General features: G+C 39.6%; 1 protein-coding gene across 4 annotated transcripts; it reads right to left on the minus strand.

Moving 5' to 3' along the window:
• Window positions 1-2115: 2115 nt before the first annotated feature.
• Foxg1 (forkhead box G1) lies at window positions 2116-27943 on the minus strand. Of its 4 annotated transcripts, XM_074068235.1 has the most exons (5): window positions 22096-27943; window positions 21567-21641; window positions 10439-16916; window positions 9331-9485; window positions 2116-5271 (listed from the first exon to the last, which is right to left on the minus strand). In XM_074068235.1, the coding sequence occupies exon 1, from the start codon at window positions 27591-27593 to the stop codon at window positions 26100-26102; it is 1494 nt and encodes a 497-aa protein (XP_073924336.1). In that variant the 5' UTR covers window positions 27594-27943; the 3' UTR covers window positions 2116-5271; window positions 9331-9485; window positions 10439-16916; window positions 21567-21641; window positions 22096-26099. The 4 variants fall into 4 exon arrangements, with proteins under 4 accessions (XP_073924336.1, XP_073924335.1, XP_073924337.1 ...); XM_074068234.1 differs by lacking the exons at window positions 9331-9485; window positions 10439-16916 and having other exon boundaries at window positions 2116-4366; window positions 4767-5271; XM_074068236.1 differs by lacking the exon at window positions 9331-9485.

Genomic DNA, 27943 nt, shown 5'->3' on the forward strand with positions numbered 1-27943 from the left:
TCTACCACTTAGCGATGACTCCAGCCTTTACCACATTAGTTCTATTTTTAATATGAACTCTGCATTTATGACTGGGCCAGCTTGGACCACAATCCTCTTATTTATGCTTCCTGTGTAAGTGGAATGACAGGCACATACAACCATACTCAGCTGTTTTTCTTTTTTTGTGGTACTGGGGTTTGAACTCAGGGCTTAGTGCTTGCTAAGAAAGCGCTCTACCACTTGAGCTACTCCACCAGTTCAATACTCAGCCTTTTTATTAGTTGAGATGGAATCTTGCAATCTTTTTGAGCAGGCTGGTCTTGAACACGATTCTCCCAATCTCTGCCTTCCAAGTAGTTAGGAGTCTAGTTTGTGAGTCACTGTCCCTGGCTGTATTTTGTTTTTGATATAGGGTCTCACTAACTTTGCCCATGTTAACTGAACTATAGATCCTCCTGCCTTTACCTCCTAAGTAGCTGGGGTTACAGATGTGTGCCCCCATGTGCACACTCAAATATTTCTGTTGATTAAAAATGGATATGGTATAATTTGTATCAAAATATCATACCATTTTCACAAATGCATATTAGTTAAGAAAAATGATGAAAACATTGATTACCTGCAAAATAGTATCATATAATTGAAAAGACTCTTGGTAGACAGGAAACCATTAACAGTCTCCAACAGAATATTGTATGAATAAAGTATGTACTGGCTGGGGCTATTTCTTATCATTTTGCAATTTGTTGAGTGTAGTGTAAGATAAGCAGGAAATTTGAATCTGCTTCCTTAACCATGATGATTGACAGCATCATGCAAACATTAAAAAGCCTTTCATTGGGAGAGACCCCAAGAATCCATGTGCTCAGTGGGTTTTAAAATAGGGACTCGCTCATCAGTAATATGGAACATTTTTTGGAACGTCCTATTTTAGAGTATTATAGCAAAGCTTACACTAAAGTCAACCATGACAGCAATTCTTTGCAGAAATAAAGTTCTAAAACTTAAGGGTGCCAATCCACTTCTTTTTCTGAGTATCGTAGTCACTTAGAAATAGCAGTTAAGTGAAAAAAAAACTCTTAAAAGCATTGACTTTTATACTTTATTCCAACAAAACAATTTGCTATTTACTTATTTTATGGTTAATCTCCACACAAAATCTGAAAGTATGCTCTCAATAACAACTATAACAAAAGAATGTTGGGATAATGACCCAAAATGTTAAAAGCTAGGAAAATGCTCATTTGAGGATATAAACTTTTTCACATACAGGACCTTTAAGACGTAGTAGGATAATAGCTTCACAGAAAGTTACCAAAAGAATCTAATGGAGGAAAACCTTACCAGGTTGATAGATAGCCTTTCTAGGTAGACCCTAATTCCTCTTGACAAAGGCTTTCTGATATGAACTATATTCCTCCACAAAATTATGTGCAAATTAATTGTGCAGCTTAGTGTTTCTTACCACCTTTAACTAACTGATAAAAATTTGAAGAAGAATCACAAGACTTAGTTTTGTTAGTAGGTGTGCTTGATTGGCTTGCAAGAGAGAGATAGTGCTTATTTTTTCAACAAATCATTTCTTTTTCCTCCTAAATAAACTGCTAAACAACATTCTCAAACATTCCCTGAAGTTAAGTTGGGCAATATTACTGACTTCATGCTGGTGGCATTAAGAGATGAAGGATCCCCAATATACTTTCTTCCCTCCCTATGACGCTCAATGTAGAATGTTCAGTGCTATAGTTCAATAGGATAACAGCGTCAACTCCTAGGTCCTTGAATGACTGAATATGACTATATGAAGGAAAGATCCACCCCACTCTCCATCTGACCATGACACTGAAGTTGGGGAGAGGCTAGAAGTTTTATTTTTTCACCAATTTATTCCTCCAATATTGTGAATAATAATGATTTATAAGGGATAAAAACATGGGACTTCAGAAAAAAGCAAAGATGCTAATCATATTAAATATAAATGTTAAAATAGAAATATTGTCTAGAAACTATACAGTCTCAAATATTCAATTGTTACTGGTCAGAGTCTTGCTTCTCCAATGATACCTGTATGTGTTATCTCATTATGATAACATGGTTACTCTTAGGGATAAATGCTTAAAGCATCACGTTCCATTCATTTTTAGATACTTTTATTTTTCATTCACACATAGTAGTTGTACAGATTTATGGTGTACAGTGTGACATTTCAATGCATGTATACAATGTGCAAAGATCAGGTCGGTGTAACTGGTAGATCCATCACTTCAGAAGTTATCAGTTTTTTGTGTTGGGAACATTCAAAACTTTCACTACTGGCTATTTTCAAACATACAATTATCAGCTCCAGTTGTCCTGTCATGCTGTAGAATATTATAAGATGTTTCTTCTACCCAACTGCACCCCAAGCCTATTAACCATCTTTCCCATGTTTCTTCCCCCACATCGTTTCTAGCTTCTTATAACTAATCTTATACTTTCTACTTGCATAAGATCAACTTACTAGCTTGCAGGTATAAGTAAAGATGTAAAGAATATGTTTTTCTGTACCTAATTTATTTCACTTAACATGATATCCTCCAGTTCTATTCATGATGCCGCAAATAACAGGATTATATTCCTTCTCATAGCTGAATAATATTCCATTTTACATGTCACATTTTCTTCATCTGTTCATCTACCAATGAACATTTAGGTTGATTCCATGTCTTGGCTATTGTGAATAAGGCTATAATAAATATGTGAATGCAGATATTTCTTCAACAAACTGATTTCAATTCCTTTGGATATGTAATGGGATTCCTAGATCATATTGCAGGTCTGCATCTAGCTTTTTTTGGGAATTCCCTATACTGTACTAATTCATATTCCTGCCAACAGTGTATGAAAATTTCCCTTTCTCTGCCTCCTTACTAGCACTTGTTTTAGGGTGGGATTATTTGTCCTTTTGACAATGGACCTTTTAACTATGGTGAAATGATATCTCATTGTGACTTTAATTTGCATTTCTTACCATTCTCTGGCATAGTGATAAGCACTTTTTGTGAATTATCTCATTTAGGTTCCTATGTCAGAGTTTTAATATTATCCTTATTATTCAGAGGAAACCAATGTCTATCATAGTTAAGCTGATCTCACAGCTGATAAGTAGTGAATCCAGGATTCAGATGGGCTTTTTCACTCCAACCCACCCTTTAAACGCAAAATATTGCATTGTGGGTAATATTCCGCTCTAACAAATTATTGCTTGGGCAATGGTCAGTTACTTCAACACTTTCCCACACAACCAGAGTCATGTAGTTGTATTTCTTTTGGCAGCACTGGGGCTGGAACTCAGGATCTCATGCTTGCTAGATAGGCACTTTTACTGCTTGAGTCACTCATCCAGCCCATGTAGCTGCATTTAAATGCGTTATTTCACATGAAAGCTAACCAGAAAGGCTGAATTTGGCGGATAAAATCTTGGATCTGCCTGTCATACTGGAAATTTGATTTTTATTGACAAGAAAAAAATTATCCCCCATCATACATAATAAAGAAAACACTTGACTATTTTAAGGAAATGTTTTTAGCCAGAAATCAAAGTGTTCATTCAAGACAAACATCTTAAATTAAAAAAACTTCATTAGGCACAGGTGTGGTGGTTCGTGGCTGTAATCCCAGCCACTTAAAGAATGGAAGTAGGAGGACCTGCCCTAGGCCAAAACACAAGTTCATACCTGAAAAATAAACTAAAGCAAAACAACTGGGGGACGCAGCTCAAGTGGCAGAGTGCTTAGGCATAAAGCCCTGAGTTCAAACCCCAGTACTGGCAAAAAAAGAAAAAAACAGTAATTACTATTATACATCATATACTTGAAATTTCTGTGATTAGTGTATTTTCTAAGAGCAGTACAACTTTTAAAATCAAATAAGAGAGCTGGCGGAGTGGCTCAAGTGGTACAGCACCTGCCTACCCCCGAGTTCAACCCCCAGTACTACAAAAAAACAAAACAAAACAAAATCAGAGTACTGCTTGAAAACCATGGATTCAGAATAAAGACATTTATGGTTAGAAAAGTAGCATCACGTTGCCTGGTATTCATTCATAACAGGATTGGCCTTGTCACTGGGGCTGAAGTCCACATTTGAACAGGTTTCTCCTACATTGTTCTAACCTCCCTTTATCTGCTTCCATAGCTAACATTTTTTCCTGAGGACATGTTAATATCTATAATTAATTTAAATCAAATCCTGCTGCAGAGGAATTAAGCTCTTCTTTTAAGACAACTTTGCATATGTTTGTGCCGATCTGTTTTGTGTTGATGCTGAAGTATCACAATCAAAAGGCAGTCTCATCTTGTACTATTTCATTCAAATTTCTTCTTGGTACATCACTCATTATAATCTATAACAATTAACAAGAATGAAAGCATTAATTCCAGGATAAGATAATGCAAACTGAAAAATCCTGCCTGTTTATGAGAAATGAATGAGGATAAATAATAGCAGATGTTTTCATTTTCTTTCACTTAGGACACTAACAGTATATCCACAGGATTCACTTAACCATCTTAACACCCATCTTGATTGCTGGGGTACAACTTTCCAAACTCCTCTTACAAAATGTATTATGAGTCTTTACAAAGGTACCAAACCCTTGACTAAGCAAGAGTCTTTATGCTGGAAAGAGTTGTGGCCCAGAATATATGAAAGGTGACACACAATGTCAGGGACAGATAATGCAATGCCTCTTGGACTCTAACAACAAAAGAACTTAGGTTTTTTCAAACTCTGCATTTACAGACCTTGGATATTAAGAGCAATATCCACTGCCACAGTTCTAGTGTTTTTCCAAGTAGGCAAACTCCAAGAGCAGCACTTTTGACTCAAAGTGAGAGTACAGTAAATGCAATAATAAGATTAAATAGTCTTCCAGGATGCTTCAAGACTGAAATGATTCATTGAGACAGAAATAATAATTTTTATTCCTTTATTATTATGCCTTCTTTATCCGTGGAGCCAGAAGATGGGAAGATGATCAAAAATTCAGACACCAAAGAGATCTGGATGAACTTAAGAACCCAGTCAGTAGTTCAGAATTTGCAGGGCACTGTGGGGGACGTAACTTCTTTTAAATGATCCTGAAGCAACTTTTTCTGGACACATGAGCACTGGGGAAGTGTTGTTCCTCCCAGATGGCTTTCTGCTTGGAAACTTGTGCTGGCTACTGGCACGCCAGTAAGTGGAAATCCTCTGACGTGAAGCGGATGATCATACCAGCCTTCGTCCTTCTGACCAGTGAATAAACCTCTGAAAATAACGACAGACATGAAAAGAACAAGAAAATAGATCAGAACAGAAAACGCAAAATGTCTTAAGAAGAAGAAACAATGATAAACATAAGATTGCAAAAGCAAAAACTAAGTTTTTAAAACATGTTCATGTTGTATTTGTAATATTTAATTTTTTTTTACTTTGCTACATTGTTGAGTTTATCAAAAATTTATTTTTATTACTAAAATTAACTTAATTGATATAAAGAAAATTCCATTAAAATATGTAATGTGCCTGGTGTCACTGTAGCAATTTGGTAAGATATGAATATTCAACCAACTTAAGTAAAGAAAAACATGGACAAATTGTTGAGCTCATTGAGCATATGCAAAGCTTTTACCCCAAATTTGATGAGCAAAGGAATTTAAAAGGAAGAGTGCCATGGGTGGGGAGTTGGTGGTTTGCAGATCCAAAGACCTAATTGCAATTCTAAAAGGTTAAGACACTGCAAACCATGCTCACCAATTATCCTGTTTTTGCATTTGATTTTGCTTGGTTCCTGATAGTCAAAAACAAATCAAACCATACTAATGAAGAGAAATTGGAGGAAGTAAAATTTCTACCAAAAAAAAAATCTTCTAAAGAAAAAAAAACTGGAGAAATATCTGATAAGCATCTGTAATAAGAGATAATTACTATCTGGCAGAACTAATGAGTGGGTAAAACTCAAAAAGATATGAAAACTTAATCATGTCTCCCCTACCACAGAGTACTGGTACAAAACTGATACTTTTGAACAATGGCTTTAGCTAGATTTTTTTTCAAACACTGTAACTTAATAATATGTCCATAATAAATAAATAACAGATCATTAAACTTTTCCTAAGACTCTTAAAGTAATGGTAACTTTCAAGAAATAACCTGAAACTTGATTATAATAGTGAAGGAAGCTTTCCTCTCAGAGAGCATCCTTTCATCCGTCTTTTGTAGTTATATGCTGAGACAGGATGTGACTTTCAAATACTATGAAGTTATCATGAGGTTCCATTTTGGTTGTGTAACTACAACTTTGATAAGGGATTCGTTTTCTAAAGCCAGAAAATTGAAAAGAAAAAAGTACTAGCCACATTTACAAACTTGTCTTTACTGTTCTGGAACATGAGGTACCTGTGGTTTGTTATTTGAGTGGGACATTTGATTTGTTTTGTCTATAAAAATTAAATGAGTTAATACACAAAGATGAAGGCCTATTCAAGATTTTACATCCTTCAATGTGAAAGAAATGCTTAGTTCCTGAAAATTACCTGTCCTGTATCATAGGTGGCACCTGTATTGCTGCCACACATCTGTGGAAGTGCAGTATCAGCCAAGGGTTAATCAAGGATCACTTCCCTTCAAAGTGACTGATGATCCACTGTTAAAACAGCTTATAAAAATAACCTCTGCAAAAGTGCTTCAAGGGTTTCAGACACGTCTCACTAGTCCCGCTAGCTTAATGCATGTTTGAAAGTTAATTTTTCATTAATATTTTTAAAGTAATGGCTTCAGAACAGAATTAATAATATTTTAGAAATAAAATATTATTAGCATTATTTTCATTTCTATTACAAGGAATGATAATGTCCAAGATTGGCTTTTAAAACTATTAATGAGCCCTGGCAATGTGAAAAAGATATGGATTAGGTAGATGTAATGAGATATGATTAAAGGATGCAGGCACTGAAGGGTGGTAGAAAAATTCTTTTCAGAAAGAGTATAATTAGTGTCTGATAAAAGTACTTAGTAGATAAGATTTTTGAAGAAGAAAGGTTAAGATAAACATATACTTTATGACAAACCTGCTTAATTTTTCCCCTTTGGTTCTCTTACATACTCAATATTATGTTGAAGTTTCATACATAAATAATATTTGTCAAATACTTGATGCAATTCTACCAGACAATTAGTGTGTTTTAATTGCCAGACACAAGAGCAGAAAATGTGTTCAAACATCTTATTCCATTTTCAGTGTACATTTCTTTGTTGATTTATGTAATGTAGCTAATAATATACAACCTACCCTGGTTTTAAACAAACAAATGAACTTTAGAAAAGCTTTCCATAAGTTGCTAAGCAACTCAAAAGGCACATTTTATTAATTTAACAAGTAACATTTAGATAACAAATGCTTAAAGATGATTTCTAACTCTGTTTTACAAAAAGTAGAAAATCTAAGCAGGTACTGTTCTGATTTTCCTGTTCTAAGGCATCTGGCAAGACAGATTCTGCCATTTTCAGAGGAATATTTGTCTCACTAAGCAAAACACTTTTCAACTGAAGTTGCCACTATAATAGAAGTTCTGTACTGGGCTCTCCAGACTTGGAGATCATCGTGCTTCATTCCCATAACTGGGGATATTTTCAAGCTCAGTACTATTTACATTTTGGAAAGGATAATTTGAAGGTTTGGGAGGGGTTGAGCCTATGAATTATAGGGTACCCAGAAATATTCTTAACCTCTACCCATTACATGCTAATAATGTCCTAATAGTTGCCACAACTAAAACTTCTGCAGCCATTTCCAAGATATTCAAAGAAGGCACAGAGGGTGGGAGGGCAAAATCACCTCTAGTTGAAAACCAAGGTAAATGAATATGGGTGGATATGTTAAATACAAAAATTATCTGCGCCTAACTGGTGATGATGATATCTTGAGGTTAGTCACCATCTGTCAGTATCTGACATCCTCATCACCATCAATAATGAAGAATAAGGGGATATTGTGGAGTCCAGTGGTATTTGGCTGTTGTTCTATTCAAAACTCATTCCTGACTTCATCATTTCAATGCAGTTTTCATGGTATATGAATTGGGAGACGAAAGCTAATAATTGCTCTAACTATAACCCTTCTCAAGCAGCATCACATTGTTGAATTGCTCCAAAATCTTTTCTTTTCTTCCTTCTCCCTCATTTCCCCAATATTCTGTAGCTAGCTAGAATCATTTAAAAAATAAATTTTGATTTTAATTATACCATCCTCTCTTCATAAGGAACCATAGGTCCTTATCAACACATTCCTCTACAGTCTTTAAAGTTTTCTACAATTGACCACCAAACTTCTCATCAAACACTCTTATTCTCCACTTACACCACCTTTATCCCTCACACACAAACTGCTTGCATATTCCAATCTTCATATGTGACATATAAAGGATAAATTCAGTTTCTCCACGGAAGTTTTCCTAGTTAATCCTTCCTTTACTTATTGGCATTATATTTCTGTTAAAGGAATGACAAGACTGCAAATTAATGTGAGGCAATCATTTACTGAATGTCTTCAATATGCCACACACTGAACATTGCTTGGTAGCTGTTTCTATCAATTTACATTTCATTATTTATGCCCAACTAGATTGTAAGTTCCCAGAGGATAGGAACAGGTTTTGTCTGTATCCCTCTGGCACCTTTTAATAATGATGCTAATAAATATGCTTTACATCTGATTAGCAATTATAACCTTTCAAATTACTTTCATGGTTATTAGCTCATTGGTTATATAATTTCACTATTTTACAATCAATGAAAGTGGGCATAAAATGCTCTAGGGAACAGTCTATGAACTACACAACCTCTGCTCAGCAGAATACACATTTTAGATTTGTTGACTGGCTGAATTCAGTCTTATAGTTTGACGATCCTAAAATTTCCCTTCTGGTTACTAAAAATTCTTACGGATTTTAAAACAAAAGTTAACATAAGAACAAGAAAAGGCGAATGATGCAAAGGACAATGCAGAAATCAATTAAGGTTGACAAAGGTTAAATTATAATATAATATCAAGAAAGCAAAAGAGAAATGTTAGCTTCTGCCCAAATTGGCTGCAGGAGATTAACATCATTTCATAAGGTCTTGACTTCTTAACAGAGAAAGCAAAACTGTTTTTAAAAGACAGAAGAAATGGAAAGGAAAAGCCTTACAGATAGGTTAATTCCCAAATCTTAAAAGTCACAGCATTTTGCCTCATGTATATGAATGAGTTCAAGAAAATACTTTCAACAATTCTTAGGAATTCCCCTCAAACATCGAGGTGCCAGTAAAAAGCATTAATTCACCAACCTCTCAATTGAACAAAACGCCAGTAGTCCAAGTCACCTGATTTGAGGACACCCACTAACCCTTTCCTTCATGTGCCTAAAGAAGCAGTATCATTTATCCAGTAATCCTTTCCACATCCATTGAAGGCCTACTAAGAGCAGACACCAGCCTCGTCCCTGGAGAAGAAAAGATTTGGTTTTGAAGGGCCTTTTTTCTCTGCCTCTAACCCTCTCCACTGCCAAATCTAAAAGGTGAAGAAATTAAAGAAAGATGTAGATGACGGGAAATGAAAATAACAAGTTAAGCTCCACCGGGCGTCCCGAAGATACAGGAAACAGCTCGCGCCGTCCTGGCTCCACGTGACCGGCGTGGGTGCGGGAAAGCACAGGGCGCGTAACGCGGACCCGGCAGGGTGGGGACGCGGAGAGGGCGGGCGGTGCGGGGCGGTGGAAGCCCGGTTACCCAGGCCTCTGCAAGGCCCGTGCGCCCCGCTGCAGGCATTTTGCACAATAGGGATTTTTATTCCCTAAGAGTGCTGGTACCCCTAACGTGGAGTGTGTATGGGGAGGTTTGGCACTTCTTCCCAGCCCGGGGTTCGCCTTGAGGGGACCGCCGCAGGGTGGACCCTACCCTGCCGCGACCCTGCCGCGCGCAGGCGAGTGCCCGACCTCGGGAGGACGCAGCGGGGAGCCGAGCCTCAGAAAGCGGCCCTCGGGGACCTAGGGCTCCGGCGGAGCACCGAAAACGCACTTGAGAGAGCATCGGAGGTCTGCGTGTGTGCGGGCGCGTTGCTCCCACCGCCCTCCATCCCCAGCCGCGAAGGACTGGAGCCCGGGGCGGCGCTTCATGAGCGTAGGGGGCCCGGGCCAACCCGAGCTCGGTTCAGGTTAAATTGTTAACAGCGAAGCTCTCTTCAGGGTTCCCCCCCCCCCACCCCCAGCCGCAGTCTTTCCTCGCCCCGCCCCGAATTAATTCTGAACTCTTAAACCTGCCCTGCAAGTCCAGGGACCGAGGGGACGCCTCTCCTCCCCTTCCAGCCTCACTCTCTCTCTCTTCCTCCCTGGCCCCCACGGAGTCGTCTCTGCCTTCATCCCATACACTTTATTAACACATCTCCGGAGTCCCTTACCTAGTCGCCAAAACACTGAAGGACCTCAGAAGCCGCTGCAGTTGTCACTTTAGGTGACTGACTTCCATCAGACTAGAGCTAGAAGTTTCTTGTTAGTCTTAACATAATTAAAATTTACCAGTGCTGCTTGTCCCTGTTTTCAAAGGCGTGGAAGGGAAGGTTTTTGGCTTTGGCGCTATGGTCAGAAGATCTTCACTACATGGTTTGTAAGATCACTTTCTAGCTCTCCTCAGCCTACACCGTGCTGAGAACTGGGTTGTGAGAGGAAATGGCTTTCAGGTGATTTCATCATGTTAAATTTGTGAGTTTCTCGCCCTGTCTCTTAGCGTGTTCAAAGATGGAACAGAAACTCCACATGAATTTCAAAGGTCTAACACCCAGAGAAGCCCTGCCCTGCATGTCTGCCCTCTACCATTCTGGGAATGGGAAGAAGCCCCCTGGATCAGTAGCCGCTGAACCGAGTAACCTAAGATTAATGACGTTAAGATTACTGGCAGAAAGGGGAGGGAATGGAGGCGAGAGATGGAAAGGAAAAAAGAAAAAAAAATGTGTTCATTTACACATTTCCTGTGCAGAACAAAAAAGTCCCACCATCAGCAAAAGAAGGCTCTTCCTCCAAAATAGCAGCCAAAGAGGGAAAATTAGAATATGCATAAAATTCCTTCATTTTCATTTGCACAGAGCATGATTTCCGGCAGATTTGTATTGAAACCGTTCCATTAATCCCAATCTCTGAACAGTATTTTACTTAGCATCTTCCCAAAACTTACCTAAAGAGTATTACTCTCCTCCCACTACCCTATTTTGGAGCTTCCCTTTTCTCTATTCTCTGTTTGCCAATGCGAATTTCATTGATAAGTCTGTAACTTTACTTTTCCTATCCATCAGTTTCTTTTTAGAGCTGAACTGCTACGTTGAATCATACTTTAAAACAAGCTGGCTGCTTACTGTTTGTGAAGCCATGACTGCAAAGGAGAGCATAGTGCAAAGTCTGTTTTTGAAATGTGTATGTAAAAGACAATCAACACCATAGGACCAATGGACTTTTGCAGATCCTCTCATGTCATAGAAACCTTTCCCCTCTCCTCAGGTCATACTCCCACCCCTTCTATGGAGCATGATAGATAATCACACAGCCTCATTCAGGGGGATATTACTCTTCACAGATATTCAGAGACTAAGTCTATTAAATCACACTACTGCCCATTATCGAAATATTTTGTTTTACCTCTTGTACAACAGATCCAATTGTAGCTACCTTGAAAAATACTTTGCTGGAAAACTATTAGTATCATTTGAAACCATTCCTTCTTGACTTGGGTTTTTGAAACTGTGTTTCTATTATTTAATAATGGAATGTAAATATTTAAAGAATGAGTTTTCTACATCGTGGCTTATTGAAAAGGCATGTAGTTCTTAATTCCATTTAACTCTGAATCCCTTACTCTTGCATATACAAATACAGAAAGAAAATCTACATTCACTTCATATACATCTAAGCAGACTGTAGTGATTCTGGCTTTCCTTCAGTATTTGCAGAGTACAAGTAAATCTCAATTATTGATGAATTAAAAAGTTATGAATACTAATATTTGTTTTTATTTAAAAATAAATGATGTTAAAACATGTGGGCATAGTGTATGTACTATATTTGCATAGGCATTTAAATATCTGGGTTTTGGAAGTGAAAGATTTATTAAAATATTGGGCTATAGAAGCCTATTAATTTTGTGAAATGGTTGCATAAACTTCGCAAGCACGTGAGTGTCTGCGTGACTGTTACCACTTTGTGAAATAACTGTTCTCATTGTTTCTTTGCTTCCTACCAAATACCCTCATTAAAGAAGCAATAAACTTGGTTTCCTTTAGTTATGCATCTCTCTATTGACACAGAAGTTCTCAATCATATACAATTAAAACCAAAGTGTTAGAAAATAAATTCTCAAAAACTGTACTTAGGGAGTGCATGAAACAGAATTGAAGGTCACTTTTACTGGTACTCTTACTTGTTTAATTTTCTTACTGAAGCAAATGATAGCTTGTCTCTAAATCAAGGAAGAATTCAAACAAACAAACAATCACAACTGAGAATATTTTCCTTAAAATATTATTTTAATTAGAATTAAATTGCATATGGAAAGCCCCAGTTTAATGTCAAGGTACAGATCTGTACTTCCAGAAGAGCTGAATTGAATTTAGGAGGCGTTGTTAAACACCACGCATGAAGAAAGCCTGGGGTAGCTTTGATGGATACACAGGTGCAGCCAGAGCTGCCTTTCTTCCATCACTTCAGTGACTCTCTCATCAGAATTCAAAGTTCCTCATTCTTTGCTGATCTTTAGTGAAGTAATGTTCTCATGAGCTGGAAATTTTTCATACTGTTTTAAATGAAAAGACTAGAAAGAAATATTAAAAAAGGATTGTTCTGCCTTTCTGCCATGAAAGATAGGGTACACACAGGGTCTGAAAAGAGGGAAGTTGTATTCTCCTTTTTCTCCTCTTTTTTCATTCACCTACTGTTTGATTTTGTGTTGTGGACTGTGTGTATATGTGAGTGTGAAGACAATAGCCAACAAAAAACTGTTACTAGAGGACAAATTGGCTACTGATGCACATGCCTTTGTCTTGTAATTTGTAAAGTGTGATAATTTACTTTCTCAAACATTTTCAGGGCTATGTAATTTACAGGGAAACAGAGCAAAGCAAATACATTCAATGACCATCTTTCCATTATCCAGAACTGTCTTCTGTGGCTAAGATCCTTCCCTATTTGGCCCTAGCCACTGGGCTGCCAAGGAATTTCTATCTCAGTCTCTGCTCTCCTCTCTCATAACTGCCCTTCCTCCCCTAGCCAGCTTTCTTTTCCTCTCATAAATGAAGGCAATTATCAAACAACCTGCTTTAACCCTAACATCCGCCTGGTAGATACTGGGCCTAATTCCCTCCCCTCCCATTCTTTTTCTTTTGTTTTATTTCTCTTTGTTGGGGGAGGGGGAGCTGGGTGTTCAGCAAATGGGTAGAATGTCCGTCAGGGAAGAGAGTTGGATTACTGCAGGTACACACCCTGGCAGATTCTTTCCAGCCTAGTCCCAAGAACAGTGGCAGTTCCCTCACCTAGAACAGTAAATTTTGACAGGTTTACCATTCACAAAAGCATGTCTTCCTTCTGAATGTATGGGCTTCGCTCCCCTTGCTAACCACCACCAGTTACTAACATCTACCTGCTCTCCTCCCTCTACCTCTACCTTTAGCTTTTAATTTTTCCTGTCCCTAAAGGATCCAGAGTTTATCCTGGGGGTCTGATCCTTAAATTTTTGTCTTGCCCTATGGGCCAGGTTCCTCTGGATCAGTGATCTTCTAACACTCAGGAACCTCAATTACTCTGCCTTTCTCAATCTCTTTGTCAGTTTTATGAACATACTTCCTAATATGACAACTTGTCTACTCACCAGAAGAACTCCACCCAGAAATTACCCCATCCCTCTACCCAACAATACCTTCCCATGCCTGTCACTACTCCAAGTTTACTTCCTGAATTAGTGATTTGGGAATGACATCTTCAGGGTAACATGTCCATAACAATGAAGGGCAATGGGTAAAAAAGTATCCAGTGCCACTATGAGGGACCTGCCATATTGCACCAGGGAAGTCACTATTTGAAAGCTTGAGTTGGGCTGGAAGGGATCATCCCTTGAACCAGCAAAATAAGAAATCAGAGGGCTGTCCAACTGCAACCTTGAAACACAAGTTGCCATCTGAAATGACCATCTTCATCCAGTCAGCCAGAGAAATTATCTTAGGGTTGTTTCTGCTATTCTTACTTGCATTATTATTATTAACAGTTTACTTTTGCATTATTGGTTGCAGTTTTTGTTATTTTTTGGTTGTTATTGTTGAAGCTATTTTACTATTCAACAGAAGTTTAGGAAGATTAGTCAGATTAATTAGTTTATTGGTAATTTAAAGCAGAAAACTAGTAATTAAGCCAAAAACTATAAATGATATGGGATGATTCATTCCAATGTAGGATTTGGATGGAAGAGAATCTAAATTTTGGATATAAAATTTGGCAGCTGTGAAATAAATAGGACTTGAGAATCAAAAATATGATAACTCATTTTTTTAGTCACTTAACCGCTCCCCCTCCCCTAACTTCAGCTAAGAACATTCTGTGATTTGCTCAGTAGATGAAAAAATACTGTATTTTTTTGATAGAGAACAAAGACCCTATGCATGTTCTTCATGTAATGTGGCTTTTCATATGGACTCTCTGTGCTCAAGGGCCATCCTAGATCTAACATCACTCCTCTCCAAGCCTGCCTTCTTCATCTCTTTGCTCTTCTTATGCACCTCTCTGAAAAGGGAGAATCATATAAGACAGGTATATAATTTCATCCCTCTCAGAGAGATTCAATGGAATATAAATTCAATAATGCAATTCTCTCCACAACAAGCACTCTGCTCTCTTTCAAATATAATTAATGTTTTGATAGTGTAGTTCTTTAACTACGTATATACACACAAAAACAGGCGCACCCTCTAGCTTTGCTGTTTGTGCATCTAAAGCAGAAATGGCTGTGGCTCTATCAGTGACTCCTAAAACTCTTCAACTCAGTCAGCCCACAGAGAAGAAATCTGTTTTTAGAAATAATTGTAGTCTATTGTATACCTGAAAATGTTTAAAAACAATTATAGAATGTGTGTTTCTAATTTTAATACTCGTTTTGTCAAATTTCATAGAAAATAAAGGCTATTCTGATTGATAGTCTCATAAAAAACATTCACTAGACAATAGTCAAAATCAACAAAACATTGTCCTGTGCCCCTGGTTCTTTTCTCCAAGTTTTGATGATGGAAATGGATTTTCAGTATTTTCTACTTCATCCAATTGGGTCTAAATTGACACAGATGTATTAAAAACTAGCATTCATAATAACAAAACTACAGAGACTTGCAAAAGAAATTGCTTACTGCCAAACAACTAAGCTCTATGTTTTGAGTGAATTAATTCACTTAGTTGTTATTGGTTGCATAAGACATTCATATGTAAAATAGATTTTCAGAAAGACAGATATACCAATAAAGACAGATTTACCAATATGTGGATAAGAATATACTAGGAAATTGATCAAATACTGAGTTTTCATATTCAAGTGTACTATATTCCTAACATTTCTTTTCTCCAAACTGATTAAAATTTTAAGAGGACAAACAATCTTGCAGCTTGTAGGTCATTACATGTTTTCTGTCTTTTATAAAGAAAAGGCATAACATCTGATCCAATAAAAAAATATTAACCTAAGTTTCCCTATGATGTTATTGGTTCAAAGAAGCTAGATATGTGGTAATAACATATTGCTTTCCAAACATCAAGGCCATTTTGTGTGGTATGTGAATGCAATAATGTGCTGGCGGGGAAACATTTTACACAATTCTCTTCCTCGTAAGTTTTTTAGAGGGGTGTATTGAAGAGATAGTTTTTTTTTAAAAAATCTTTTGAAGTTTTATTTTCTTTCTCTTCATATTTAAATTGTGAAAGGAAACATAAGAATGAACAAGGCAAGGAGCACGTGTAGCTGATTTCAAGTAGAGCTTACTGAATAAGAAAACACGAAAATATTCCTCCAGTGCCATTGTGCAAAAAAGGGGAGGATGTGATTCTTAGAGAACTTGTCCATATAGTTTGTCATTGTTTTACAGGGTGGCCAATCAGGGTTCCTTTCTCACTGCTTTCCTCCAAGCACTTTTCCTTGAAAGCATAAATGTGAGGCTGACTTTTCTCTTCATTCTCTCACAGGCTAGCATAAAAAAAGATTATTTTAATTTCCACAAAAAATAGTCCTAAGAGGTCTATAGATTCAGTCTCAGTGTGGATCTAAATTACCACCCTTGTTGTTTTGATATAGGTAACTAGATATTTGCCTCTATGTGCAATAAACAAATAGATAAAGGCAAGGGTTTTTTTTAACAAAATTATTCACCAATGATGTGTGAGCCATCAAAACGAAGTTCTTCCCAAGAGGTTTCATATTCTTATTTCTTCCTTGTGTGTTTTTTTTTTTTTTTGGTTTGATTTTTGAAACAGACACACCAAATTCTCAGATTCTCAAATGAGGTTTTGTTTGGCTCAGATTAATATTAAAGAAGATCACACACACGGCTGAAAAATATTGTTATTTTTCTTTAATGGGGAAAATTGGACTCCCGTGTGTCAGATCTGTGAATCTCCGAAAGGCAATGGAAATGGTACTGACATCACTTTGCACTTTAACAATCGGATTTGGTCAGGGTACAAGTTGTTTGTTTAACCCGACAGCTCGGTGCACCCCATCGCACGCTTTGCACACTCATTAAAACGATTATTCACGACCTGTCGAGTGTTTTCGGGTTCATTCACAGGAAAGACTTGGAGCGAGGGAGAGCAATTCAAGTCAACACTGTCCACTGCTCGGATGCACGTGAGGAAGAGCTGGTGGAGCTGGTGCATATAAAAAGAGGAGGGAGGGGTAGGTGAGCCATTTTAGCTATAACTTCGGTTCATCCCAATGCTCTGGAATGCCAAGAGTGCTTGGTCCTACAGGGCCCATTTTGCTATGAGGACTTCAAGGGCAGAGAAATGAAATAAAACAAACAAATAAACTCTCCCTCTGTTCCACCTTTCAACCTTCTCCAAAACTTTAGGTCCCAGGACTCTCCCGCCCCCTGTCTGTAGTCTGAAGACCCCGCAGTCCCAAGTCTCACCACCAGGCTGAAGATACTTTCAGATTAATTCCTTTTCCACCTCCCAACGTCCTTTCCTTCTCAATAAGAATTTGATTACATTTACTTTCTGTGCTCCTTACAATGATTGGGGGTGAGGGAAGACGGGCAATACGAAAAACTAAGAAGAGAACTCATACACATTTGGAAGATGTATTCCTAACTATTATGATGGAAGGATTCACCCTCCGCACTGAAGGAAAAGTCCTCTAGAATGAGGATTAAACAGCCCTCAATAGTCCACTTTTTCTTGTTTTTCAGTTTTCAAGTAATGTTTCAATTTTTTGTAATAGCAATAAAAGAAGCAGAGATGAATGCATCTCAATCTCCCACTATTGCCTTCTTATGAAGGACACACTATATGGTTTTGGTTTTCTTATTTGTTCAAATGAGTACTGATACACACCACCTACACAGGCCTATCTTCATAAGATATAATTGCACATATACACTGAATAACAGAATATAAGAGTATAGACATGTATTTAATACATGCTCAAGAACTCCATAACTAGCCTTGGCATAATTTAGAGTGAACAGTTGTTTTAAAACTAATGTCTTATATCTACATTCAAATGATAGCTCCATGATTTTCAGTCAGCAGAATTAGTAAACCCAGTGGCTAGCTTATTGTTATGAGGGTAACCTAGTCATGCCAACCAAGAAGATGTCTTATTCATCAGTTTCATTCTATTATATCTGACATCTTAAAATCATGTTTTTCTACCTTATTGAAACATATCAATACAATTTGAGAATTAAAGAATAGACGTTTTCAAGCAGCATGAGGTTTTAATCAGAAACAGCTTTCAAACTGCTAAAAAAATCCAAGTATAAATAAATAATTTTGTAAACTGGTTGGGTTACCATAATTCACTATCAGGTTTACTTAAAATGGATCTGTCAAGTGTGTTTCGCTTCCTATATAAGCTCCTTCATTAAAAGCAACCCGCAATAATAATCCAGAGGTGGATGCTGAAATATGTAAGTAACTGAAAGCCTCTGCATAAATACACACAAATCAATGTAGTAATAAGCAACACTACTGATGCAGGAATGATCGATTTTAGTCTTCTAACCTGCAATAAGAGCTTGCAAAGTATAATTAAAAGTATATTTTTCAACTCCACTAATACTACTATTAGCAGAAATATATATATGTATATACACACACACACACACACACACACACACACACACACACATAAACAAATAATACCTGCTGCCAGTTCTACCTGATTCTATTTTATTTTTCGACACTATTTTTGATAGGGTGGAAGAGTATTTTTTCTAGGAGAGCTTTGCCAACCTTTAAAACTACATCATTAATTATAGAAATTATCAAAGTATCAAATAATAAAATTACCACCTTATTCTTGCTTGAATTTTCCAGTTTTCATCCCAGTCTCTAATTATTCATTCAGCACATTTTAACAGAAAAAACACACAAAAGTGCTCATTATTTTTGTCTTTTTTTTTCTCAAATACTGTAGTACTACTGGGTTTAAAGATCCGTTGGGCCTTTTGTTAAATAAGAAAGATGACATTTTCTCTCTCATGTATACCTCAATATGCAACCTTTATAAAACAAGCAAGGGGGAATCTGCATCATTCCAAGATTGCTTCATATAATAACTATAAAATAGACAAGGGTCTGGCTCAAACTGATAACTATACTTTGGATTTTTAGAAATTCACATGTAAAGCAGTGCTTCAGATTTCACTGAAAGTTAAATTGTCTTTTTGAGAGTATTTATCCCTGGAGGGCAGAATTGATTTAGACTATTAGCAAGCCTGTGTGCGCGATGAGTTTGTTTGGCTCTTGGAGAGTAATGAAAATAGTGTTCATATATTTCCTCCATCAACAGAGACGCTTATTTACATTCCTCCTTGCGTCTGGGTTTTTCAAGCACAAGCTTTTAAAAGAATGTCCTGTTTATGAAATTCAGCTACTTTGAAAGTGATTTTTTTCCTGTTACATCGCAGCACATAAATATGAAGTTATTTATCTTTATCACAGTGCACAACCAAGCATTTTCCCTGTATCCTCTTATTTCCACCCAAGATCAAGAATTCAGGAACAACCAGATCTAAAAGTAAAATATCATCAGTTATTGTTTAGGCTAATTTAACAGATAATTTAACTCCAAACAACAATGATCAATTAGGTCATTAAATTTCAGAGCAATGAGAAAATGAAAGAACCGAGACAACTCTCTCTAACCCTACTGCAGTTTTTAATCTTACTGCTCAATCAACGGAATCAGCGCTTGTGCAGGAAGACATGTTTTGCTCCTTAAACACGTTGATTCAAAGAAGCAAAAAGCGGAGATGAAGAGGGAAAACATAACTAAAGGAGTGCTAGCAGTGTAGGAAAATTCACCTTCAGAGGAAAATGAAAACACGAATGCTTGCGGTAGTGGAACGCGCCCTTCATTCCCACGGGAATCCCAAATCCAGCGGAGCAAAGCTGACGGCGCGGTCCTCCTCGCGGTTTATCCGCAAAGACAGAGAAAAGGACTATTTATATGGCTTAGGCAGCAGCCCACTAAAAATACGTGGGACATTTTCTCTCTTCTCACGCTTTCAGAAATGTATTTTTGAGGAGGAGTTATTTGTCATAATGTTAAAACACCTTTTCTGCCTACCTTAAGCTTTGATGAGGACCAGGTGAATAACGGTGTAGAAGCCTAGAAATTTGGGGGTGACAGGCTGAGGGAGTGGACCGAGAAGGAGACGGAAGCGTCCCGCCCGGCTCAGCTCTGCACTGCCCTGTCTTTACAGCTGTCTTCCCAAGATCGGAGACCGCTGCCTGGGAATCTCTGGGCCCTGGATCAGCAAATTGCTCACCAGAAAACCTGCTTTTGTCTCCCCATTCCGGGGGCCCTCTCATTGCTATAGGAATGCCTACCCCGAGGCTTCCTCTTTTCCAGTACGACCCCTCGGCCTTGGACCACGGGCTTGGGCAGGGAAGCAAAATGGGGTAGAAGGAGAAAAGATGTCTTTTGTAAAGAAAACAGTGTTATCAACTAGCAGATGAATGCTGAGACCTGACAGCGGGATGGGGAGGGGCACAGAAGACTAAGAATAAAGGAAGAAGGTAGGGACACGCGCCAGCCAAGGTTCTGCAGTTGGATTTTCCTGGCAGCAGCCAAAGTGAGTCACCACACTCCAAGCCCTGCTTGTCCTGGGCAAGAGCGCCCTCGCGTTGCTGCTCCCAGCGCAGCGCCCGGTTTCGCCCCTCTCCGGAAAGTGCCTGTCAGCTACAGCGCTGGCTGCGCGGCCCCCACTCCGTAGCCTAAATTACTTCTCCACAGCAGTCCAAAACCCAAGAAAACAATTCCTCCGGGTCCCTGCTGAACAGTCTCCAGTCCCGCCATAGTACCCCCTCTCCAAGTTCACCTAGCAGTCACCAAGGTACCAAGAAGACCAATAGGATATCGCAGCCAGGGCCCCAAGTTCGCTTCGGGCGGAGTCAACCTATGTATGTCTGGTGCGCGCTCGCAGCCTCTCTGGGACAGCCAGACTCTCGAGCATACACCACCAGCTCCTAAGTGTGCATTAAGAATCAATTATTTGCCTGAGATTTCCAAAGCCGGGAACTGAGCTTTTCCCAGGAGGGACAAAGTCAAGCCCAGTACGGTGCTCATTTCCCTAGTCTTTAGAAGAGCCGGAAAAGAAGAAGTCTTCTTACTCCGGACTGCGCCTCATTGGACCTGAGGCAAGCCAAATAAATCCTTCGACGACGACCTTGCCTGACCCAGGGCAAAGAGCTGGGAGCAGAGGGCCAGCTCTGGGGGAAGATTGGCAATGTTAGTGTGAAAATAGGGGGGAGGGCGGGCGTTCAAAACAAAAAGAAAAGAAAAAAAAAAAGGAGGAGGAGGAAGAGAAGGAGAAAGAGAAGTTCTATAATATCCTAGAGAGGCGTTCTTGGCTGTGGCGCTAAAAGCCTATCTCAAATAGGGGTACCAAATCATCCCTGGTTTGTTTCCTATAACTCTCGCAGCAGCCATAAGATTCAAAAACCATATTTCCATGAAATGAATCACTTTACACTTTAGGGCCTACTTCAGGCTCCCACTGCCATCTCCATATAAATTTGTCTTGTTCGCTCTTCACCCCTCCCCCTTTGGCAAATCTACCTCATCTTTACCTAGGGACCCACCATGATTTCTGTCAGCGAGGAAAAAATCATGCATTCTTGTCACCTAAGTCTGTTGTTATCGCACTCGCTAGGAACAATTTCCAAGAAAAGAGGAACACTTAAGTACAGGAAAGCGGGGTCGCGGTTCAAAGCCGAGTCAAAAGCAGACACAGTACGAAGACTTCCCACCGCACCACGTGCCCTCGGAAAAGCGCTTTCACTTACCGATCTGGAGGTAAGAGCGCTTCCAATCCTCAAGTCTTTCTTCCTTGGCATCCTTCGGACAACCTCAGGCATAGCCTTGAGTGGAGGAGAAAAAAACAGAAATCGGGAGGAAGAAAGAAGTCACAGAACATAACAATACATTATATATTCGCTAGTTCCGAGCCCCACTGGCCTATATCCTTAGGTCAAGGTCCCCAACAACTAACTGCTCCAGTGCGGAAAGGTTCAGTTTGAGGGCCGAAAACTTGAGATAGCTTACTTTAACTGCTGTGACTAGGGGAGGGTAGGGAAAGATGATTGGGATGAGGAAAAGAAAACCTTTAACAAACAAACAAAAATAAACGCACGTTAAAAAATGAGAGTGAAATACTAACTGAAAGATGGTGCCTTTTAACTCTTACAGGTATGAAGAGTGCAGAGGCGTGTGTGCAAGAAAGAGAGAATCTACAGGAGTCCTTTCCGTATCTCCAGGATCTGGCCTTGAGTAGAAACATAAAGAAGGGGAGATTTTAATTCAAGTTTCACCTACCCTGCTAGTTGAAACGGCTGCGGGGATTTTCATGTTGGAGAGTTCCATCTGTCTGGCAGAAGCTGGAGTGGTGTTGGGGGCAGGTTATCTGGTGAGGTAGGAATGCACAGGAACCCCGCCCTCTAGGCACAGTTACACAACCCCAGCAACCCATCTCAGCCAGCTCGAAAAACCTCTTAATGATCTGCACCTTCACCCTTTGTTAGCTCCCTTCTCCAACAGGCTTTTGGTCTTACAGTCAGCCACTTTAGCTATTTGTACAATTAATTTCTCAAAAATAATATTACTTCAGTGCATGCAGATTCCTCAATAATAAAGTAGAAAATACACTTTCTAACAACCACACTTTTATATCGTTTGAAATACAATGCATTTATCCACCATCTATTGAGGTGAATTAAAATCAATACACTGCAAGACTCACTTTTTTTTTTGCCTCACTGCCCTTGATTTGATACAAGTCATAGAAACCATATGTAGACTACATAACCATAAAGATATCTGTTAAATATCTTTAGTTCTAGATTTTATGTTCACTTGATTTCCAATTTTGTAATAGGGGAAAGAAAGACGTTTGGAAGAATTCCTTCACTGTTTCAGCTCACATCATTGTCTTGGTGATTCATGTTTAATACTGTATTAGATTTAAACCAAACAAATTCAATTAAAATAACTTAATACCTGTAAATTAACTATAATTTGGGATTTCATGTTTTAAATCATGATTCTTTTCATTTCCAGAATCTCAAAAAGGACAACTGCTACATCATTTTAAAAAAATCATAAAGTTTGAAAGAAAATAGTCTTCAAAAAGTTTTAAAGTGTTTTCCTGGCATGAATTAACTTTTAACTGGCAAAGGTTGGTGAGAACAAGTAACACAACGTTACAACTGATCTGAAGCAAAAATGTATTAAATGCCATGCCAGGTTGTCATTTTTTAAAGACAGCTTAAGGAATGAAGGTAAATGAAATATTCTCACTGGGCTTCAGGAGGCCTTCACCAAGGTCTCTTTCTGTATATCCCCCTTCATGTCTTAGTATGCCTAACAAACAAACTTCTAATCATTTCTGTTATATATGTAATTTGTACATGGTCTAAAGCAGAAATTCCACACCTGTACTTAGTTCCTATGCATGCAAAGAAGTCAATTTTACTCTTGACTTCAAAGCACCATGTCAGTTATTGAAATTCTATTTCTCTATCACCCAAATAAACACTTATAATCACAAATAAGTATAGTTGTCTAATGTGACCAAAGGAAAAATGCCCAGGAAGAAGTTGTTCTTCAATATCTATATTCATTTACTTCAGTACAAGAATTTGACTTTCTTTTTAACTTTTGGTAGGCAAAAATGCTCTATTTCTTTGTGGCAGTACACACTCATTCCACAAATAAAATCCATGGAGAAGGAAAACAATAAATCATCACCTTCCGCCCAAACATATGCCCTTCTTTAAGCCACTTGGTTCACAAATTTGTACAATGGGGATTTCCTTTGCCTAATCTCAACACTTGTACTCTATTTTTATTTTTAAATCAGCCATAAATTTGGCTTTTAAAACAGTAATTTGTAAATTTTTTTTCTTTTGTTCTTCATTCTGCAGAACTGCAAATTTCAAGAAACTTAAATGTCTGGTGAATCTGTTCTCATACTGAAAAAATAAAACCATGTTCATTCTCCTTAAAGGAGATACTAATTGCACTAGTTGTCTTTGTCTATATTTTTTTGTCCATTCCCTGTTTTTGTATATTCAATTCCAGCTCTTAATTCTCCTGGTGTCTGTATCTCTGTCTGTCTTTCCCTTTCCCTCTCTCCACTGGACAATCCAATGACCTCCATTTTCCAAAATTAACTATTCTGCATTTTAATTTCAAATCAACTTTAGTCAGCTTGCTTCTCTCCTAGTTTTTTTTTTTTCCTTCCCCTAAGCAACTCTCTAAGTGTTTATTGATAACATCTTAGGGACAGATTATTTTTCATTGGACTCATTGTAAGAAGTAGCCAGCTTAGTGTAACAATGGTAACAAATGACCAACTTGTCCTCCACAGACTCACCACAGGATCCAATTAGTTGCTAAACCTTTAACTGGAGTTTTCTAATTGTTTTCTGGAATTATAGCAATTGGACTACCTGAAACAATTTAAATTTTTTTCATACATATGCATATATGTGTACATATGCATATTTCAAGTTAAAACAAAATTATGATTCGGTGTAAGCAAAAGGAACAAATCTCTAGGTTAAATCATACACACATATTTAAAGGAGAATCAAATAGATATCTCTATGTTGTAAAAATGGGAAAAAAGGAGAAAGAGGCATTTTACTTCTGAATATCTAGAATTTTAAGTTGTTATAATTTGAAATTAAAGTATTTCAACATCGATCTGCAAGTCATTACAACAGGTGATCACTTCAGCAAAATCTATATTGCAACTTCAGCACATCTTTATTAGAACTCTTTCATTGTGGGTAAACAGCCACAAAAATAAATGCTGACTTAGAAAGTATAAATACAAATATTTAAACAAAAATGTTTGCAGCATTCATAGCGCAAATTGTACCTGAACTGAAGGGTTCTGTGTGTCTCTCTATATATTTATATATTTATATATATATATATTACATATGTGTTCATTATTCACTTCTATCTAGCCATATACATATATTTATTTATATTTGCCAAGTGCTATAAACAAGATACCTGAAACAAAATATATAAAAAGCATTCTATTTAACTGGTTTTAAAATAAGCACAGAGTAAACAGCTATCACATAAAATTAAGTATCTTTTTGCTGTATATCCACAAAAACTTAAAGATATCAGCTAAAAGGCCTATACTTTGCTTAAAGCTAGTGTTTATTAAATAGCCTGCTCCTGGTAAAATTTCTCCACAAAGGGAAAAAATACTATTTTCATTTTTAAAGTTTCAGTTGCAATTAAAGGAGCAGTTTACATCTTAGTTTGGCTGAAAAAGCCTTTGAATTCCCTTCAAATTGAATGGCCTCTTAAAAATTAGCTCTACTTAATAAAAGAGACAAAAGTATCAAGATATATATGAATTTAGCCTATTTTTTATTTCTGTGTGTTCATAGTAAACATTTTTGTAAGTGACAAACACGGGCATATGACCACAGTATCACAATCAAGAAATTTTAAGACAACATTAACAATCACTCAAATTTATGCGGCATTTGCGCAACACAGGTTACATATTTGCAAGGTTTACCTATAAGTACAATAGGTATTAACATTTCACTACATTTAGAAAAAATAAAAGTGACCTGTTAGTGACCACATACATCAAAATATACACAACACAAACTGAAGGCAATCATTAATTTTGTCCCCTTCCGATTCAATTGAATGGGCAGTGTTGCCAACTGAAACAACTTTCCTCTTTTGTTTGTTTGTTTGTTTGCTTTAATACTTAGTATACCAAGTGCATTTGCTTAAATCCAATCTTTGGTCTAAAAGTAAACAAAAGGAAAAAAAAACAGTTCTTTAAAGAAAAGGACAAAACAATAAATGGCCAAAATAATTCCTTGGGAACCTTGACTACGAATGCTTCTTAAATACAAATTACAGTTTAACATTTTAAAACTCTCCCCATAATTTAGGTTGTTCTCAAGGTCTGCGTCCACCAGACAGATCCATGATAACTTATAATACTGCACACATGGACATCTGGAGGCTCTCAGAGATAGACTTGTCAGGTTTGAATGAAATGGCAAAGCAGTCACTATTTAGATACACGTTCTACTATAATTTTGACTTCCAAACCTTATATTCTACAATGTATTCTCCCCACATTGCACCTCGCTGACACTCCACACCTTGTTAGAATAATAAACAACCCTAAAGACTGAACAAACGTACAGAAATGGGAGGGAAGGAGGGAGGGGGGGCTTAATAAAAAATACCTGGACTTATTTTTAATTATCATTTACAATGCAAATGTGTGTAAAACGTTCACTTACAGTCTGGTCCCAGGGACGTTAATGTATTAAAGGGTTGGAAGAAGACCCCTGATTTTGATGTGTGAAATAATCAGACAGTCCCCCAGACAGTCCCGTCGTAAAACTTGGCAAAGAGGGTCTTAAAGACTCACAGGGCAGGGTCGAGGGGGCCTGCGGCGACGTGGAGGAGGACGCGGCCCGGGCGCTCATGGACGTGCTGCTCTGCGAAGTCATTGACGGGTGCGGGACGTGGGGGAAAAAGTAACTGGTCTGTCCCGCCAGCAGGTTGACGGAGCAGGGGTTGAGGGAGTAGGTCCCGGAGCAGGGCACCGACAGGCCGCAGGGCACCGAGGCGGCGAGCGCGGCGGCCGTCAGGTGGTGCGTGGCATAGGGGATCTCCCCGTTGACCAGCCGGTCCACGCTCAGGCCGTTGGCCGTGGAGAAGGAGTGGTTGTTGCCCAGCGAGTTCTGAGTCAACACGGAGCTGTAGGGCATGGGGTGGCTGGGGTAGGCCGACGTGGTGCCGTTGTAACTCAAAGTGCTGCTGGCGCGGGGGTGGTGCAGGGACAGGAAGGGCGACATGGGCCAGTAGAGGGAGCCGGCGCGGTCCATGAAGGTGAGGCCGGTGGAGGTGAGGCGCGCCCCGCGCTTGAAGGCCAGCTTGGCCCGCGACGTGGTGGAGCGGCGCCGCAGCTTGCCGGTCGTGCCGCCGATGAACACGTCGTCGCTCGACGGGTCCAGCATCCAGTAGTTGCCCTTGCCCGGGTCGTCGTAGTGGCGCGGCACCTTCACGAAGCACTTGTTGAGGGACAGGTTGTGACGGATGGAGTTCTGCCAGCCCTGCTTGTTCTCGCGGTAGTACGGGAAGTTCTTCATGATGAACTCGTAAATGCCGTTGAGCGTCAGGCGCTTCTCGGGGCTCTGCCGGATGGCCATCATGATGAGCGCGTTGTAGCTGAACGGCGGCTTCTCGTACTTGCCGTTCTTCTTCTCGCCCTCCTTGCCCCCCTCCCCGTCCTTGCCGCCCTCGCCCGCCCCCTTCTTCTCCTCCCCCCCGGTGCCCGCGCCCTTCTCCTTCTCGTCCGGCCCGACGGGCGCCAGGTCCCCGGGCCCGCCGCCCGGCTCGCCCTTGCCGCCCAGCCCGTCAGCCTTGGCCCCGTCCAGGGCGGCGGCCGGGGGCGGCGGCGGCGGCGGCGGGGGCGGCGGCGGGAGCAGCAGCTGCTGGGGGCCCTTGTCGTCGTCGGCGGCGGCCGGGGCGCCCCGCACCTGGGGGGGCTGCGTGGCCGGGGGCGGCGGTGGTGGTGGCGGCGGCTGCTGGGGCTGGGGTGGCGGCGGCGGCGGTTGCGGGGCGGGCGGCGGCGGGTGGTGGTGATGGTGGTGGTGGTGGTGATGATGCTGGGGGTGGTGGCTGTTGTGGTGGCCGTGGCTCGCGTGGTGGTTGTCGTTCTGGACCGCCTCGGGGACCAGGCTGTTGATGCTGAACGAGGACTTGGGGATCATTTTCACCTCTTTCCTATCTCCCATGTCCAGCATCACCCAGTCGTCGGAGGGAAAACGGCGGCGGTGGCGCGGGAGCCGAGCAGCGGCGCGGCGGGCGGCGGTGACCGGTGGGTGCCGAGCGGAGCGCGGGGGGCGCGGGCGGCAGCGGCGGCACTGAGCGCTCCGGCAGCAGCGCAGTTGGACCGCAGGCTCGGGCGCTGGCAAGTCATGTAGCAAAAGCAGCAACCACCCCTCAGGAATTAGGAAAAAAAAAAAAAAAGAAGAAGAAGAAGAAGAAGAGGGGGAAAGAAAAAAAAAGAAAGAGGAAAAAGAAACAACCACCGCCCCGGGGGTGAAGCTCCCTAGCTCCCAACTCTACTTCTTGATCTCCCCCCCACCCCCCG

The sequence above is a fragment of the Castor canadensis genome, chromosome 3, assembly GCF_047511655.1.
Source record: "Castor canadensis chromosome 3, mCasCan1.hap1v2, whole genome shotgun sequence".
Taxonomy (NCBI): domain Eukaryota; kingdom Metazoa; phylum Chordata; class Mammalia; order Rodentia; family Castoridae; genus Castor; species Castor canadensis.

Excerpts from the sequence above, each read along its gene's own strand:
- Foxg1 (XM_074068234.1), bottom strand. The coding sequence starts at position 27,593 with ATGCTGGACATGGGAGATAGGAAAGAGGTGAAAATGATCCCCAAGTCC.